The 20000-nt window shown below is 35.1% G+C and overlaps 2 protein-coding genes across 2 annotated transcripts; one reads left to right on the forward strand and one right to left on the reverse strand.

Moving 5' to 3' along the window:
* The first annotated feature begins 863 nt into the window (after window positions 1-863).
* On the forward strand, window positions 864-1820 carry LOC144958971 (uncharacterized). The gene has a single exon (XM_078891272.1). It carries the CDS (start codon window positions 864-866, stop codon window positions 1155-1157), a length of 294 nt encoding a protein of 97 aa, XP_078747398.1. The 3' UTR covers window positions 1158-1820.
* A 4744-nt stretch (window positions 1821-6564) lies between these two features.
* Window positions 6565-14362, reverse strand: LOC144958995 (uncharacterized). The gene is made up of 3 exons (XM_078891308.1): window positions 13366-14362; window positions 11328-11510; window positions 6565-6822 (listed from the first exon to the last, which is right to left on the reverse strand). Exons 1-3 carry the CDS (start codon window positions 13664-13666, stop codon window positions 6692-6694), a joined length of 615 nt encoding a protein of 204 aa, XP_078747434.1. The 5' UTR covers window positions 13667-14362; the 3' UTR covers window positions 6565-6691.
* Window positions 14363-20000: the final 5638 nt, after the last annotated feature.

Here is a 20000-nt window from a genome sequence, read left to right on the forward strand (position 1 = left end):
TTATCATTATTATTATTATTATTATTATTATTATTATTATTATTTATTATTATTATTATTATTATTATTATTATTATTATTATTATTATTACCATTATCATTATTATTATTACTATTATTATTGTTATTATTATTATTATTATTATTATTTTTATTATTATTATTATTATTATTATTATTATTATTATTGTTATTATTATTATTATTATTTTTATTATTATTATTATTATTATTTTATTATATTATTATTATTATTATTATTATTATTATTATTATTATTATTATTATTATTATTATTATTATTATTATTTTTTATTATTATTATTATTATTATTGTTATTATTATTATTGTTATTATTATTATTATTATTATTATTATTATTATTATTATTTTTATTATTTATTATTATTATTATTATTATTTTATTATTATTATTATTGTTATTATTTTTATTTTTTATTATTATTATTATTATTATTATTATTATTATTATTATTTTATATCAACAGCACCATCAATGACGACGAAGCCAACTACTACCACCACAACCCCCACAACCACCACAACCCCTACTACCACCACAACACCAACAACTACCACAACCCCTACTACCACCACAACACCAACAACCACGACAACCCCTACTACCACCACAACACCAACAACTACCACAACCCCAACAACCACCACAACCCCCACAACCACCTCAACCCCCACAACCACCCCCACCACCCCCACAACCCCCACAACCCCCACAACCACCACCACTACCTCAACCCCTACAACCAGCCCCACCACCCCCACCCCACCTCCTCCCGACCCAACTCCCGTTTCCAAAAATTCCATAGACTTTCTCCGGAACATGACGTCACCACCGGAAAACAACACCAAACCCATCAACAAACTCTGCCCCTGTAACTGCCTCAAATTCGACCTCAACCCGTCCCCAAAAGCCCTGGAGGAAATGATCTCAAAGATTCAAAAAGAGCTCAAGGTGGACACAGTCCAGCTGTCATCACACCGCAACAAGAAGGAGTCCGCAAAAGATGACAGGCCAGAGAGTCAGTACATAGGTTACGTCAGTGTGCTTCTCTGTGCCATTCCCATTTCCTTTATCGTAGCTTTCGATTTCACTAGAATATTCCATAATAACTGATATTTCGGATTGGCAATGTAAATAAAGCTGCTCGAAGCTCGAAGTAATAAATGTGTCGGTGCATTACAAAATCAGTCGGAAGGTGAAAATTTTGGATTTTCATTTTTCGGCATGTTCTGAAAGAATATGATCTCCTGAGAATTTTAATCTTTATTTGAAGTAAATCGGGTGATTTTTCATGAAGTTATGGTCAGATGTATGGGAAAGGTATCCAGCAACTTTTCTCAAATGTCACACTTTTTCATCTTGACTAGGTGTAAAAAATATTTCGAAGTGAAATTAAGCTTTGATATTTCCCGAAGATGTACAAAAAAGGTTGATTTAATCATTTATGACAAGAACTCATTTTTGATAAAAATTGACCTTCTAACTAAACTTGGCAATATCTAAGTTCAAACCTTTTCACCATCCGACTGATTATGTCATTCACTGTAACAAATAACTATGTGATACAACAGCAGGGTAGAGTGTCAGTACATAGGTTACGTCAGTGTGCTTCTTTGTGCCATTCCCATTTCCTTTATCGTAGCTTTCGATTTCACTAGAATATTCCATAATAACTGATACTGAAAAAGATAGTGTGCGCTTGGCTAAGAAGCTCATAACACTGCCATCCGGAAGTATAAAGAACCAACACACAAAACTGTGTGTAAAGATGAACGTTTATAGTCAGGTTAATACGGTTTAGTGAGAATTACTCATAAAGGCGGATGGCAAAAAACAATAACAAAGGCCTGAGTGACGTTATCTTCTAACTATCTATAGATAGAATGAAGTTGTGACGTCACTCTGGTCTTTGTTATTGCTTTTTGCCATCCACGTGTATGAGTCATCATCATCCATCGTGGCTTGTGCTCTTGAGCACGTTGCCGGTCAGCTGTCTCCACGAATCACGATCCTCTGCGGTGCGCATGAAATCTGTGTTTGTTTTAAAGTCACATTTGGCCATTCTCAGGTTATTTAGATAAGTCATTCTTTGCCTTCCTCTAGCTCTCATTCCTTCGATCATCCCAGATGTTACCAACTTTTCTATTCCGTCTTTTCTCCACACATGTCCCAGAAACCATAACTGCCTCTTTCTGATGGTATCGGTCAACATTCTTCCCTTTCTCACCTTCTCCAACACTTTCTCGTTCGTACACCTGTCTGTCCATGATAGCCTCAACATTCTTCTATGCACCCACATCTCAAACGCCTTTAACCTCCTCGTACATTCTTTGAGTTTATGAGTAATTCTCACTAAATTGTATTATCCAGACTATAAAAAAATCATTGTTACACAGCGTTTTGTGTGCTGGTTCGTTATACTTCCGGATGGCAATGTTGTGAGCTTCCTACCCAGCGAAGCAATCTGGTTATTTTGCTGGATTGGCAGAGTATGTCATTTCCGGTCTTTGTGCCATTCCTATTTCTTTAATCGTAGCTTTCAATTTCACTAGAATATTCCATAATAACTGATATGTCGGATTGGCAATGTAAATAAAGCTGCTCGAAGCTCGAAGTAATAAATGTGTCAGTGCATGACAAAATCAGTCGGAAGGTGAACATTTTGTATTTGCATTTCTTACACTTTGTGAAAGAATATGCTCTCCAGAGTATTTTAATCTTTATTTGAAGTAAATCGGGTGATTTTTCATGACGTTATGAATGGGAATGGTATTCAGCAACTTTTCTCAAATTTCATACTTTTTCAACTTGACTAGGTGTAAAAAAAATTAGAAATGAAATTAAGCTTTGATTTTTCCCGAAGATGTACAAATAGAGTTGATTTAATTATTTAGATATGACAAGAACTCATTTTTGATTTATTTTTTAAAAATTGACCTTCTAACTAAACTTGGCAATATCTCAGTTCAAACCTTTTCACCATCCGACTGATTATGTCATTCACTGTAATAATATTACTGACCGGTCTAGTATTACGAAAAATACGTAGAAATTACGAATATTTTTGGCTCTGACTACAGAGCTTCAAAAGTGTTTTTTTTTTTTTGACTCAATAAATCTTATTGAAAGGGAAAATGCCATTCCAGAGAACCTATAGGGAATGAGATTAGCGGAAGAGTAGCGTCTCTTGATTGGACGTCACCCATAGTATGTGACGTCACCGGCGGAAAAGTTATTAGAGAGAGAACGTATGTACGTTGTGCGCATGCGTCTCTCGTCCTCGCTTCCGGTGAAAGCGGCTTGAGACACTTCAAAACCAAATTGACGTTCTCTCTGTAAGGTGACGTCCAATCAAGGGACGCTACTCTTCCGCTAATCTCATTCCCTATAATATTATAATTTAGGAATTTTGGAGTGTATATTTTAAACACGTTGCGGGCAAAGTATAGATAGTATGCGCTTGGCTAAGAGGCTCATAACATTGCCATCCGGAAGTATAACGGAACAACGCACAAAACTGTGTGTATCCATGAACGTTTATAGTCAGGTTAATACAGTTCAGTGAGCATTACTCATAAACGCGGATGGCAAAAACAATAACAAAGACACGAGTGACGTCACCTTCAAACTATCTATATTTTGTAAAGTTATTTTTATGTTGACTTTTCTTCTTTTTTACCCTTGTAAACTACGAGTTTCTGAAATGTCAATAGGATTAAATAGTCTGATTTCACATCCGCCCAGCAACCAGCAACTTGGTTCTAAATAAGAAAATCGGAACTTTTTATTCTTCATGCTGGCTAGAACTTTTTCACATGAGATGTGATAAGAATGTATTAAAGTCAAAACATAATCAGATTTATAATGGGTTTTTTTTCTCCTCTAGATACACTTTTATGCTCGTCGGAGAATATTTCATAAGGGCGTCCGCCATTTTCAGATATTTTAGAACCAGTTATTCAAAGCTACTATGCGTCAGTACTATTGAAGTGACGTCATGACTACTGAAGTTCTGATATTACCCACCATGTCAATGTGGTGTTATGTTGGATTGACAATGTAAATGTTGCTGCTCGAAACTCGAAGAAATAAATAACTATGTGAGACTGAATGTAAGCTTCAATTTAATATACGAAAACAGATAATGTGGACGTGTCTGGTTTCCCCTTCATCAACAAAACAGGATGAGTGAAAACACTACAGACGAATGAGATAATGGGTGGCTTTCGGTTCTGGGTTCGAGCCTCGCTCGGCGCACAGTTGAGTCCGTGGAAAGGTCGCTTTACTCACATTCTCTCACCGTACTCAGGTGCAAATTTAGTCCATGGCCTTTAAAAGCTTTCTAAAGCGCTATATAAAAGCTCAAGTTTATATATATATATATATATATATATATATATATATATATATATATATATATATATATATATATATATATATATGAGTGTTGGTGGGTACTCGTAGGTACGAAAGTGATCGATAATGATGGTTAGAGCTAATATAAATATAAATTGTCACTCACATTTTATGCTTATAATGTGAGTGACAATTTATATTTATAATAATATATATATATATATATATATATATTTATATATATATATATATATATATATTATATATTATATATTATATATATATATATATATATATATATATATTTATATATATATATATATATATGCAGGTCTGACATCCGAACGCAATTATGGGCCTAGTTTAACATTATTGCAATGGCCAATATTTTTCGCCATTCTATGAGATTTTCAGAAAAATTAACATTAAAACAATATTAAACGAGGCCAATTAAATGCGTTCGGATGATAGACCTTCATATATGTGCACGTTGATTTTGGGGTTATAAGGTTAATATCAGCTTCTTCACCAACCCGATATAATATCGTTCGAAGGCGATTGGTAACAATCGACATGTACTTATTTGCAGGTCTGATAACCCAAATTATTATGGGCTCATTGTTGTAATGGAAATAAATACTCTCAAACCGACAAAAAAAAAAAAAAAAAGGAACCATGACAACAATGTTAAAACCGGCCCATAATCGCATTTGGTTATCAGACCTGCTAATATGTACCTACACGCCGGTTCCAATCAATTGTGACCCTTCGATGCAAAACGGTATAAAGTCGAGTTGGTAAAGATATTGAATATTGAATTTACAGCCAGAAATATCAGACTTGCGTTGAGTTTGTATGTTTTATTGAGGAGAATGGATACCATATTTTAGGGTGCGAATGCCAACAGTTTATATTTTTGACCAGCTTTTAGGCATATGGTTTGTTCCGACATAATACCGTTTTGAGACGAAAGGTCACAATTACGATGTTGTAGACTGTAAAGAGGCATGTAAATAAATAAATAAATAAATAAATAAATAAATAAATATAAAGGGTTGATTTATTGATTAATTTATGACAAGAACTCATTTTGGATAAAAATTGACTTTCTAACTAAACTTAGCAATGTCTCAGTTCAAACCTTTTCACCATCCAACTGATTGTGTCATCCACTGTAACATATATATATATTTATATATTATATATATATATATTTATATATATATATAAATGTGACCCATCGTATCAAAACGGTATTATGTCGGAACGAACCAGATGCTTAAAAGACAAATTAAATGTTAAAACTGGTCAAAAATATAAATTGTTGGCATTAGCACCCTAAAATACGGTATCCTTTCTCCTCAATAAACCATACAAACTCAACACAAGTCTGATATTTCTGGCTATGAATTCAATTTTTTTAACATCTTAACCAACTCGACTTAATACCATTTTGAGGCGAAGGGCCACATTTATGACAAGAACTCATTTTGGATCAAAATTGACCTTCTAACTAGACAGGGCAATGTCTCAGTTCAAATCTTTTCACTATCCGACTGATTGTGTCATCCACTGTAACTATATTATATATATATTATATATATATATATATATATATATATTATATATATATATATATATATATATATATTATATATATGAGCTCTATCTACTAACGACAACTCACTAGGCGGTTCAAAAACCAAATAATGACGCCAAAATGCCATTCTTTTTGGATTTCAGTGTCAGGCTATAACTTAACGATGGCGACGCTAGAACCCACAGGCACTTATAGTTTGGCGTCATTTTCTAAGTCTTTGTATCGTCTAGTGCTTCTTGAGCTTTATATATATATATATATATATATATATTATATATATTATATATATATTATATATATATATATATATATAATATAAATTGTCACTCACAATAAATGGCCGAGACGTTCGTTTCTGTGGACTGAGGACGTGGAATAAAACCACAGAAACGAACGTCTCGGCCATATAATGTGAGTGACAATTTATATTTTATATTAGCTTTAACCATCATTATCGAGCACTTTCGTACCTACGGTACCCACAACACTCATATATATATATATATATATATATATATATATATTATATATATATATATATATATATATATATATATATATAAAGCTCGAGAACAAAAGAAGAAAATTGGACGTGCATCTAGACATATTGTTCACAGATGAATGAAAAAGCTCTGGTACAGGAGACGTCCAGCAAATAGTTTGGAGAATCTTTCAGAATACAGCCGCAGTGCTATATAGCTTTAAAATTGTCTGGTGCATTGACACCCCAGGACATGACGTCAAAGTTTAACGGTGTGCCGTCTCGGTCAGTGACCCATTCTCCCTCCTTGGCAATGTCTGTTGCTCCGACATACAAAATACCTGTTAGAAGATTTTTAAAAATTAAATTTTGAAACCAAAAAACCCGTGTTCCTTTTTACGAAACCCACCGAAACCCGCCCAACCCCGCCGAAATCCGCCGAAACCCGCCGAAACCCGCCGAAACCCGACAAAATCCGCCGAAACCCGCCGAAACCCACTGAAACCCACCGAAACCCACCGAAATCCGCCGAAACCCACCGAAATCCGCCCAAAATCCGCCGAAACCCGACGATAAAGTTATGGGAAGTAGGCAGCAGTGGGGAGTGAATCGGAGACTCAGGGAAGTGTACCCCTTTGGGGAGTGAACCTGAGATTGGGTTTCGGCGGGTTTCGTAAAAAAAAAGCAACGAAACCCGACAATATCCGACAAAATTACGGGAATTAGGCAAAAGTGGCCAGTGAACCTGGGATTCGGGGAAGTGTTCATAATTGGGGGAGTGAACCTGAGATTCAGGGAAGTGTACACCAGTGAGGAGTGAACCTGGGTCTCGCGGGTTTCGTAAAATAGAAACACCAAACAAAAAATGCATTTAAGAAACGTGAGTTTTATATAGCGCAACAATATCCATTAAACGCGCTCAAAGCGCTTTACAAAAATGAGTACCTGGCCGTTAATAGCTTATTCTCTCTCCGAGAAAATTGTAATATCGCCTAACAGGCGTCATCATGTCTCGTCCTCCATGTTAGGTGTTGCTGTTGGCCAGGGTGGGACCCCTTGCAAAGCGCTTTGAGCACGTTTAGAGGATATTGCCCTATATAAAAGCTCAATTAAAAAATTAAATAATGAGATCTTCCAGCTTTCAGAATAGATACGATCTGTTACTGGATCCAAGCTTCTGAGGCATCCTGTGTGCATTCCATTGTATGAAATGATAGACAATAAATACGATTCTTACCAGAGCCACCGTTAACTTAAAGATAGTATGCGCTTGGCTAAGAAGCTCGTAACATTGCCATCCGGAAGTATAACGGACCAACACACAAAACTGTGTGTATCCATGAACGTTTATAGTTGGGTTAATACTGTTCAGTGAGCATTACTCATAAACGCGGATGGCAAAAAACAATATCAAAGAGTTTATGAGTAATGCTCACTGAACTGTATTAACCAGACTATAAACGTTCATGGATACACACGGTTTTATGTGTTGGTCCGTTATACTTCCGGATGGCAATGTTATGAGCTTCTTAGCCAAGCGCATACTATCTATAGATAGTATGCAGATGACGTCACTCAGGCCTTTGTTATTGTTTTTGCCATCCGCGTTTGTGAGTTGTTCTCACTAAACTGTATTAACCAGACTATAAAAGTTCATGGTTACACAGAGTTTGTGTGTTGGTTCGTTATACTTCCGGATGGCAATGTTGTGAACTCCTTGGCCAAGCGCATTCTATCTATAGCCTGCTGCCTGACACTGACCAAAAAAATGACGTCAAAAGACGAGTCTTTGGCCACAAAAGAAAACAAATCGTGAGTTGTATTCAATAGTTCAACCAATGGAATCTCTTGTTTCCTTAAGCTCTACTAACGACAACTCACCAGAAGCTACACAAAGCTAAAAATGGCGTCAAACTATAAGTCTTTGAGGGTTCTAGTGCCAGGCTAGCTATATGTTAACGATGGATACCCTGATACTGACCAACAAATGACGTCAAAAGACGAGTCTTTGGCCACAAAAGAAAACAAATCGTGGGTTGTATTCAATAGTTCAACCAATGGAATTGCGTGTTTCCTTGAGCTCTACTTACGACAACGCACTAGGCGGTGCAAAGACTTAGAAAATGACGCCAAACTATAAGTCCCTGTGGGTTCTGGCGGAGCCATCGTTATGTTATAGCCTGACACTGAACTCCAAAAAGACTGGCATTTTGACGTCATTATTTGGTTTTTGCACCGCCTAGTGAGTTGTCGTTAGTAGAGCTCAAGGAAACAAGTGATTCCATTGGTTGAACTGTTGAATACAACTCACGATTTGTTTTCTTTTGTGGCCACCAAAGACTTGTCCTTTGACGTCATTTGTTGGTCAGTGTCAGGCTTTATGTTAAGGATGGCCACGTTCTTACACTCTTGCTTTTTGGAATTGGATTCAAAAGTCTGATGTCACGTCGCCCAGCAACGGCGGCCATCGTGGGTCTAAACAAGGAAAATTGGTACTTTTTATTCTTCATGCTGGCTAGAACTTTTCATATGTCTTATGATCAGAATGTGTAAAAGTCAAAACATGATCAGGTTTATAATGGGTATTTATCCCCTCTGGATACGCTTTTATGCTCGTCTGAGAAATAATTCATAAGGGCGTCCGCCATTGTTCCGATAGTTTAAAGCCAGTTACTAAGTTACCATGCGTCACTACGAGGTTTGACGTTAAGACTGTTGAAGCGTATTCCGGACGTTTGTTTTCCCAACCGTTGCACGAGCTTGCGAGTGCGCGTTGGGAACAAAGTTCGAATTCGAAAACGCAAGACGTGAAAGAAATCTTTTTGTCTACCCCTCAGTCGATTCATATTTCGTCATCTTGGAATGAAAGACATTTTCAAAAAGATTTAAGTGATAGATATAGGTCTACTTCTTTTTAAAGAATCAATTTTTGGTGAAAGTTAATGATCTATAATCTGACGTCACTGATGTGTTATAATTACACAATAAGATAAAATAGATAATAGATAATAATATATATATATATATATATCCTAAATGAAGCGCGATGGCCATAGAGAGAGATGAGGCCTATCAATGTTTATATTCTATTTTTATCCTATTTTTCTCATCTCATTGTACACTGACAGCGCTGGGGTTTTTTAGTTGTCTTTTTTTTTTTTTTTTTTTTTTTAGGGGATGGGGGGGGGGGGGGGGGGGCTCTTGTATTATTGTAAACATGATATCATTACGCGTTACTATTTAGGGAGAGGGGTGGAATAATATACGATTCTTACACTCATGCTTTTTGGAATTCCTGATATTTGCTTTACCAATCGCTGCACGAGCTTACGTGTCAATCCGTAGCCATCGTTAACTCATAATTAGTATGCGCTTGGCTAAGAAGCTCATAACATTGCCATCCGGAAATATAACGGACCAACACACAAAACTGTGTGTATCCATGAACGTTTATAGTCGGGTTAATACAGTTCAGTGAGCATTACTCACAAACGCGGATGGCAAAAAACAATAACAAAGGCCTGTATGACGTCATCTTCGTTATATCTATAGCCTGACACTGACCAAAAAATGACGTCAAAATACCAGTCTTTGGCCTCAAATGAAAATAAATCGTGAGTTGTATTCACTAGTTTAACCAATGGGACCACTTGTTTCCATAATGAGCACTACTAACAACAACTCACTAGGCGGTGCAAAAACCAAATAATGACGTCAAACTGCCAGCCTTTTTGGATTTCAATGTCAGGTGAAAAACTTAACGATGGCTACGGTCAATCACGTCTGTCTAAGCGAAGCCATCGTTATGTTACAGCTTGATACTGAAATCCAAAAAGACTGGCATTTGACGTCATTATTTGGTTTTTGCACCGCTTAGTGAGTTGTCGTTAGTAGAGCTCATGGAAACAAGTTATTTCATTGGTTGAACTATTGAATACAACTCACGATTTGTTTTCTTTTGTGGCAAAAGACTGGCATTTTGACGTCATTTTTTGGTCAGTATCAGGCCATAACTTTACGAAGGCCACGGTCTCAGGCATCACAAAATTATGTATATTGATTTATTAAAATTTGTTACAAGGACTTTGATGAGAACTAATCACTCAACAGACGGTCTAAAAACAGTAACAAAAATCTTAGCGAGGTCAACTAAATTCATTCGATTTATTATCTTATTATTGAAGGAACGAAATTCACGCCACTCAGCTCTTGTTTTCAGACAGCCATCTTTATGACACGTTCTCACTAAATTCTATCTATCAGACTTTTGATGCTGTGTGATTGGCTAAGAAGGTCACAACATTGCCATCCGGAAGTACAACGGGCTAACACACAAAACTCTGTGTAACCATGAACTCTTATAGTCTGGATGATAAAGTTAAGTGAGAATTACTCATAAACGTGGATGGCAAAAAAAAACCCCCAAAAACAAAGACCTGAGTGACGTCATCTTCATTCTATCTATAGATAGAATGAAATTGACGTCACGCAGGTCTTTGTTATTGATTTTTGCCATCCGCGTTTATGAGTAATTCTCACTAAACTGTATTCACATACCATTAACGTTTAATGTTACACATGGTTTTATGTGTTGGTCTATTTTACTTCCGGGTGGCAATGTTGTGAACTTCTTAGCCTAGCGCATACTATCTATATCCAGCTGACTAATGTTTTAGACCTACGTATTTTACCTAAACGCATAGCATCAAAACTCACCGTGCGTCTGATCTGCCACGACCATCCTCAACGCCTCCAGTTCCTCCGCGGAGTCTACTTGAATGAGGTACCCCCCCCCCCCCCCCCCCCCAGTACGTATTTTACCTAAAAGCATAGCATCAAAACTCACTGTGCCTCTGATCTGCCACGACCATGCTCAACGCCTCCAGTTCCTCCACTGAGTCTACTTGAATGAGGTATCCCCCAAGGGCATTGCAATGTGCCCGGGCATCGGCGAATTTCCTTTTCATCGAGGACACGAGTATAGAGAATTGACGATTGCCGACGGTAATTCGATGAAACATGCCTGTGACTAGAATGATAATGATAATGATAATGATAATGATAATAATAATAATGATAATAATAATAATAATAATAATAATAATAATAATGATAATAATAATAATAATAATAATAATAATAATAATAATAATAATAATAATAATAATAATAATAAAAAAAATAAAATAATAATAATAATAATAATAATAATAATAATAATAATAATAATAATAATAATAATAATAATAATAATAATAATAATAATAATAATAATAATATATAATAAATAATAATAATATAATAATAATAATAATAATATAATAATAATAATAATAATAATAATAATAATAATAATAATAATAATAATAATAATAATAATAATAATAATAATAATAATAATAATAATAATAAAATAATAATAATAATACTTTATTGCATCCCAAAAAGGAAATTTTTTGTACAGACGTGTTATAATTACACAATAAGATAAAAAAGATAATGGATATATGAGGTGTATATATATATATATATATAATATATATATATATATATATATATATATATATACATATATATCCTAATAAATGAAGCATATCAAAGCGCGATGGCCATGGCGAGTCTGCAGAGAGAGAGAGATCAGGCCTATCAATGTTTATATTCTATTTTTATCCTATTTTTCTCATCTCATTATAAACTGACAGCGCTGGGTTTTTGTTGTTGTTGTTGTCTTCTTTTTGGGTGGGTGGGGGGGTGGCCTCTTCGTATTATATCTGAGTATTTTTATAGCACAATATCCAGGAAACGTGCTCAAAACACTTTACAAGAGATCCCAAGCCAACAGAAACTCGAGGCATGCAGGTAAGGCATGACGCCTTTTAGGCGTTATTACAACTTTTCTTTCGACTAAGCCAACGATGTTTACGGCCAGGTAACTCATTTTACACCTAAGTACGGTGAGAGAATATGGGCATAGAACCTTCTCTAAGGACTCAACATTTATGATACCTAGAGCGTGACTTTAACCCAGGAACTTCCGATGCGAAGGTGAGTGTCATACCACTAGACTACATAGCCAAACATTCTGAGCTCATTTGTTTTTTGTTTTGTTTTTGTTTTTAAGGGTTTTTACGGCGCTTGCATTACATTAAGGTCGTATCGGCGCCAGTAAAAAGGAAGAAAATGGGATAAGAAAAAGTTATAGAATTACAATTAAAGCACCCAAGAAAAGGTAAGACAAAGGGGAATTGGTTCAAATGGTTCAAACAGATGTAGATTCCAAGAACACACTATCATTGTACTTAGTTTGAGATCATCTAAAAGTCTCATCCTGGTTCAAGCACAGGTCCCCACTAAGAGGAAAACACCTCATTTTCACCAATCATATGTAAAACTATTATAATATAACAGAGAGATGATTTACAAGACGAAAAATATCATCTCGCAAAATTCTAACAATACATTAGACTGTTTCCCTCCCCGGAAGGGTATCGGGCCAGGGCAGGGCCAGGACTAAACCAAGTAATCTCATTCCATGACAAAGACAGAAAGCATGTTGGAAAACAGACATAAGGGGATAGAAGACACAGTAAGTACCGTCAACTGAGTAACATTGCCTAAAAGGGGAAACTTTGCCTCTTGAATTTTGGACCAATAAGAGATTGTTTAGGTTGTGGCAGTTAATTCCTTTGATAAAGATTCAAGTCTTTTAACGGGTACAATAATTACAATTAAAAAAGCTGAAATTATTCAAAATGCTCCAAATTCGCAGAGGCAAAGTTTTCCCAGTTGGCGGTAGATACCTGCTCACTTATGGGAGGTCAGGCCCCCCCCCCCCCCCCCGCCACCCTGTGAGATCATTTCAAAATCTATCCCTTTGAACATACCATGATACATGAACACGTGCAGGACTGGCTGCCCCAATCCGTTCATCGGACTTATTCCCGTTGAATAAAATTCGCATGTCCTGTTGACCGGATGGTACGTGAATGCCTCGCAATAGGGCATCACTTCCCTCCTCCTCCTCCAGCACTCGTAGGCGCATTTCACAGGTGACACTGCCCGGGCCATTGTCCCATAGACTTCCAAACCCTGTACTGTAACCTCATTGAACACAGAATACGGAAGTGCACATTGAGCAGGACGATCTAAGAGCATTACCAAAAATAAATATTTGAAAATGCGCATTTTTAGTAGATACGCACCAAAAGGCAGTGACACTGTACGTTCTAACACAATGAAATGTTTTTTAGTTGTTTTTTCTTTTTTAATCGTCTTGGCTTTTTTCTACCGTGTTATTTGATTTGTTTGTTTAGCTTTTCTAAAAATCAAATTTCACTTTCTAGTCCTTTTCTGAGGTTATTTATAATCCGTATCATCCGTAATTTGGAAATGAATCAAAAAAGAAACCATCCTATATCTATTGTATAGATAGTTCGAAGATGACGTCACGCAGGTCTTTGTTATTGTTTTTTGCCATCCGCGTTCATGAGAAATGCTCAATGAACTGTATTAACCCGACTATAAACGTTCATGGATACACACAGTTTTGTGTGTTGGACCGTTATACTTCCGGATGGCAATGTTATGAGTTTCTTAGCCAAGCGCATACTATCTATAGCGGGTAGCTCAGAAAAAAACTGTCCCCCGCTTGGCAGTTCGGTTTGTTTAATCTATCAAATCCAGCACATCGCTGCAATACTTTACATAAGTTTTATATAAAATATATATTTTTGTTATGTGTAAAGTCAAGAAAATTTTAACAGTTTTAAGTGTTATTTCCACGTGTTGTTGAAATGACCGTGGCAAAATTAAGTAATTTTTGTTGGATTAAATGTGTATCTTTTTGTTTCAATTGTTTGATTAAGTTGGAAGTTATGCAAATGATTCTTACCGATCAGAAAATAAAAAATAAAAAATAAACTTAATTGTGACCCCTCGTCTCAAAACAGTATTAAATCGGAATGATTAAGATGCTGAAAATGGAATTTGTAGCCAGAAATATCAGACTTAAGTTGAGTTTATATGCTTTATAGAGGAGAAGGAATATCATGTTTCACTGTGCTAAATACCAACGTTTTATATTTGTGACCAGTTTGACTATAATTTGACTTTGTAGTATCTGGTTCATCCCGACTTAATACCGTTTTAAGACGTTGGGTCACAATTTTGAATGAAAGGGAAGCAATCCGTATCCTTTTTGACAACAGAAATGGTTCTTGAAATGTAATATATTTATCCAAAATGCACAATTTTCACACAGCCTTGGTTTTTTAACAATTTGACGCGGCCGGGGAGGAAAATGAAGACTCAATCAATCTTCGTGAAAAACAGATTTTATTTTCTGCTGTAAATTTTTCAAGAATTCAAATTTGGTTGTCTCTTTTTTTCCTAGAATCTCGTCCAACGAGGGTAATTCAAGAAGTGATGATCCAGTGAATTGAAGTCCCCAGGAATATTCGGTGGCCAACTTTCTTTGTCAATGAAACGTCCCGGTAATTGACAATATGGTGACCCACCGTCCCTAAACGGTATTATGTAGGGATGACTTGTGTGCAAACAAAATTGAATTTATTGACAAAAACATGAAACTTGGGGTTTGTTTCGATTTGTTATGTTAAAGAATGAAGACAATTTCTCACAATGCAAAAGCTCAAAATGTGGTATTTAGTATCAATTTAATTCTAAAGTCACTTTTCAGGGTTCAATTGACACCGACATAATACCGTTTCGAGACGAAGGGTCACAATGGAGGAACTCGTGCGTTGCGAATCCTAGAGGTCAGTTTTGAACAAATAGGACCCTTCGCCTCAAAACGGGATTAAGTCGGGATGGTCAAGATGTTGAAAATTGAATTTATAGCCAGAAACATCAGACTTGTGTTGAGTTTGTATGTTTTATTGAGGAGAATGGACACCATATTTTAGGGTGCTAATGCCAACAATGTATATTTTTGACCAGTTTAACATTTAATTCGGCTTTTAGGCATGTGGCTCGTTCCGACATAATACCGTTTTGAGACGATGGGTCACAAATATAAAATCATTTTAAAGATAAAGATAAAGCTTTTTGAAAACAGACAACTAGTCCAGTCCTGCCTAGAACTGTACTACGAAAAATTCGTATAATTACCAAATTTTACCTCCAATTTCAGAATTTCATGAGCATTTCTGAGCCATAAAAACGTATTGAAAATAAAATCTGATACCAGAGTGAATATTTTAATCATAAGGATTTTGGACTGATATCTAATCATTGTGAGGACAAATTATTATTAATTTGTAAAGTTTTTTACGACGACAAGCTACAATTTCTATCTATCTTCTATTATTATCATTATAATTATTATTATTATTATTATTATTATTATTATTATTATTATTATTATTATTATTATTATTATTATTATTCTTATTATTATTATTATTATTATTATTATTATTATTGTTCTTGTTATTATTATTATTATTATTATTATTATTATTATTATTATTATTATTATTATTATTATTATTATTATTATTATTATTATTATTACTGTTATTATCATTATTATTTTCATTGTTTGCCTTGCTATATTATTGATTTTACTTATTTGATTTGTTGATGAAAATATATTCTTGTATGAGTTACATTGGCAATTGCCTAAAATAAACGTTTTTTGAACTTTTTGAACTCTAAAAACTATGAATTTTTTTGAGTTTCAAACGGGAAGCAGGTCTGTTAGTAGTGATAATGTTCTCTGCAAAACAAATGGATAACAATGTAAAATTGAATCTAAGCTTCAATTTAATAATAATAATATACGAAAGCAGATAAAATGTGATGAAAAAACGATTAAAGCACTAACGAATCACAGTGTTGCAGCTGGAAGGTTATTCTTGAAGAATACTGGGTTATGTAAATGTTGCTGCTCGAAGCTCGAAGACATAAATTAAATAACAATGTGAAATTGAATGTAAGCTTCAATTTAATATACGAAAAAAAGATTATATAAAAATAAGATTATATTAAATCGAAGCTTACATTCAATTTCACATTGTTATTTATTTCTTCGAGCTTCGAGCAACAACAGTTACAATTACTTTGAAAAATAAAGCAGTCACTGTCGTATTATATTGTAGGATTCCTTTTATAACACGATACCACGAGATTCCATGAGAATGCAGTGATTGCGTGACCTGACATGGTCACAGAGTGGCAGCTGGAAACTGGAAACAGGGTTGCCAATTTGGCAGATTTTATGCCAAATGTCCTTTTTTTTAAAGCAGAATTTGAAGTCGTCTGGCAGAGAAAAATCGGTTTGGCAGTTTGGCAGATATTTGGCAGATTTTATTTTCCGAAGCCTAGGGATGAATATTTAGGTCTACTACACGTTTTCCATGGCAATTTTTATGGATTAGTGATTTTTTTAAAACTTGGGAAATGAAAAAAGAAATTATGACATCGGCCTTGAGAATTTTTTGTTTAACAAAACTGTGTTTTCATAGGGGGTACTATAAATAGTACGGTTTGGCAGATTTTTGTGGTATTTCGCAGATTTTTTAAATCCAGTTGGCAGAATGCCTGAAATTAATCTGGCAACACAGTCACAGGCTATCCAGGGGAATGTTTCCTGTCTCATACAGGTTCATTTTGATGCAAAAAAGATTATAACTCCCACTTCAAGTAGTCTAATTGATTGTAACAATCAGACTGTGCAATCAATTAAGAAGTCACGCAAGTTCATAAACCATTTAATTTGAATCATGTTTATATTTTATTATGTATGATCATTACAATATCTCAATCAATGACAACAAAACATAGGGTTTTGAAGGCCTGTTTATTTGATTTTCAGGGTTTTACGGCGCTTGCAACACATTTAGGTCATATCAGCGCCAGTAAAAAGGAAGAAAAATGGATAGTAAAAACATTCTAGATGTACAATTAAAAGGTCTTGAGGAAAAAGTAATACAAAGGGGGATGGTACAAATAAGGAGCAGATGTAGATTCCAAGAGCACACCATCAGTGTACTTAGTTTGAGATCACCTAAATAAATGTCTCACCCAGACACCAGCACAAGATCCCACTAAGAGGAACACTCTCAAATATTTACAAATCGTATGTTAAAATTAAAAAAAATAACAGTACATAACAGAGAGATGATTTACAAGGGAAAAAATATCATCTCCCAAACATTCGACTGTTTCTCTCCCAGGCCAGAGTCAGGACAAAACCAAGTAATCTCATTCCAAGACAAAGAGGGAAAGCATGTTGGAAAACAGATAGAGGGGGACAGAAGACACAGTAAGTACCTCCCTGCCCGCTATGGCAGTTTGAAGGCCTATGTATGGTCAGCATTATTATATGGCTGTGAAAGTTGGACAATTACAGAAGACATTAGAGAGAATCTTGAGCAGAGATGTGGTTTCTTAGAAGGATGTTAAGAATATCATGGATTGAGAAGAAAACTAATTAAGAAGTATTAGAGCACGCTGAAACTAAAAGGTTATTAATTCGTACAATAAGAAAAAGACAAATGCAATTTTTAGGGCACCTAAACCGACATAAATGTATTGAACATCTTGCTCTCACAGGAAAGATAGAAGGTAAAAAGAGTAAAGGTAGAACAAGTAAAACATATTTGAATAGTTTGAACAGCTGGGTGACAAAGAAAGAGAAGAGTAATATTCGTTATCTGAGGTTATCTGATCAGAGAGATGAATGTCGTACCATGATCACCGATGTCTGGCACAGACTTGGTACTTGAAGAAGAATAGTACATAATTGCAATTTGCTCAATTAAAATGAAATTTTGACATCTTAATTTTAAACAATATTATATCTTTATTTTTGGCATGATAATTTCGAGGTTTTAGGTAAGATAGTAAAGAAGGGGGATAACTCCAAACTAAGTGCAGTTTTTCTGAGCCGCCCTATATACGTATATATATATATATATATATATATATATATATATATATATATATATATATATATATATATATACGTATATTATATTTATATGGAGAGAGAGAGAGAGAAAAAAAAAGAAAGAGAGAGAGAGAGAGACAGAGAGAGAGAGAGAGAGAGAGAGAGAGAGAGAGAGATTATAATAATTATAAATTGTGTGGAAAACGTGTCTGCTTTGCCCACTTGTTGATGCCAGATTGCCAATTGTTTCAATTACTTTTCGATAAGGATATTTGGTCAACACAACCATTACAATCTGGTAATCTAATTCAAAGATAAACCCTCACACCATAACGCTATGACACGGTGGGTAACATTGTTTTGTTTTTGTTGGTTTTTATTTTGTTTTTCTTTTGTTTGGGGTTTTTTGTGTGGAATTTTTTGTTGTTTTTAACTCACTCAATCCTAGATATTTTTTCTACTTTTCAAAATTGGAGAGAAAAAAATGTATTAATAGTAAGCATGTGCATAGATAGTTTTATTCAACTACCGTTAACATGTAAAAATTAAAAACTTTGATACTACGACTATAATTTGTCTCATATGAATTTAATAAATAGGTAAGGGGTAAAAGTAACCCGGGTAAACTAAGGATATAGTCGGTGTTAGGATTGAGTGAGTTAAGGGTTTTACGGCGCTTGCAACTCTTTAAGGTCATATCAGCGCCAGTAAAAAGGAAGAAAATGGGATAGTAAAATGTTCCAGAATTACAAATAAAGCACCCAAGAAAAGGTTAGACATAGGGAAATTGGTTCAAATAGGAAACAGATGTAGGTTCCAAGCGATCACATTAAAATCTCATCCAGACGCAAGCACAGGTCCCAACTAAGAGGAATACACTCAAATGTTTACAAATCAATATATAATAAGTAAACACAACATAATACAGTGCATAACAGAGAGATGATTTACAATGAAAATAATATCATGTCCCCCAAACTAACTATACATTTGACTGTTTCCCTCTCAGCCAGAGTATCCAGCCAGGACCAGGACAAAACCAAGAAATCTCATTCCAAGACATAGACAAAAAGCATGTTGGAAATCAGATACAGGGGGATAAAAGACACAGCAAGAGCCTCCCTGCCCACTATGGGATGTCAGGAACCCAATCAAGAGAGAATTTAATTCAATGTTAAACATCTTTTTTTTTAAAGTGAGCTTACATATAGTTCAATATCTACTAAATGTGCTTAAAGCGCTTTACAAGGGGCCCAGGGCCAACAGCAACATTTAACATTTAGGACGGGACAAGACGCCTATTAGGCGATGTTAAAAAAAAAATTTCGGACAGAGACAACGCTGTTAACGACCAGGTACTCATTTTACACCTCAGTACGGTGAGAGAATGTGAGTAAAGAGCCTTCTCCAGGGACTCAACTATGCGCCGAGCGAGATTCGAACCCAGGACCTTCCGATCCGAAAAACGAGTGTCATACCACTAGACCACATAGCCGCATCATACCGTTTTGAAACAATAGGTAACATTCGAATTGCTCTCATGGTGACAATTTGGAATGGTGAAACATATCATGACTGACATATCCGTTGACAATTCAATCAAAA

This window comes from Berghia stephanieae, chromosome 13 (assembly GCF_034508935.2).
Source record: "Berghia stephanieae isolate SIO BIC M18660-M18661 chromosome 13, UCSD_Bste_1.3, whole genome shotgun sequence".
Classification (NCBI taxonomy): Eukaryota; Metazoa; Mollusca; class Gastropoda; order Nudibranchia; family Aeolidiidae; genus Berghia; species Berghia stephanieae.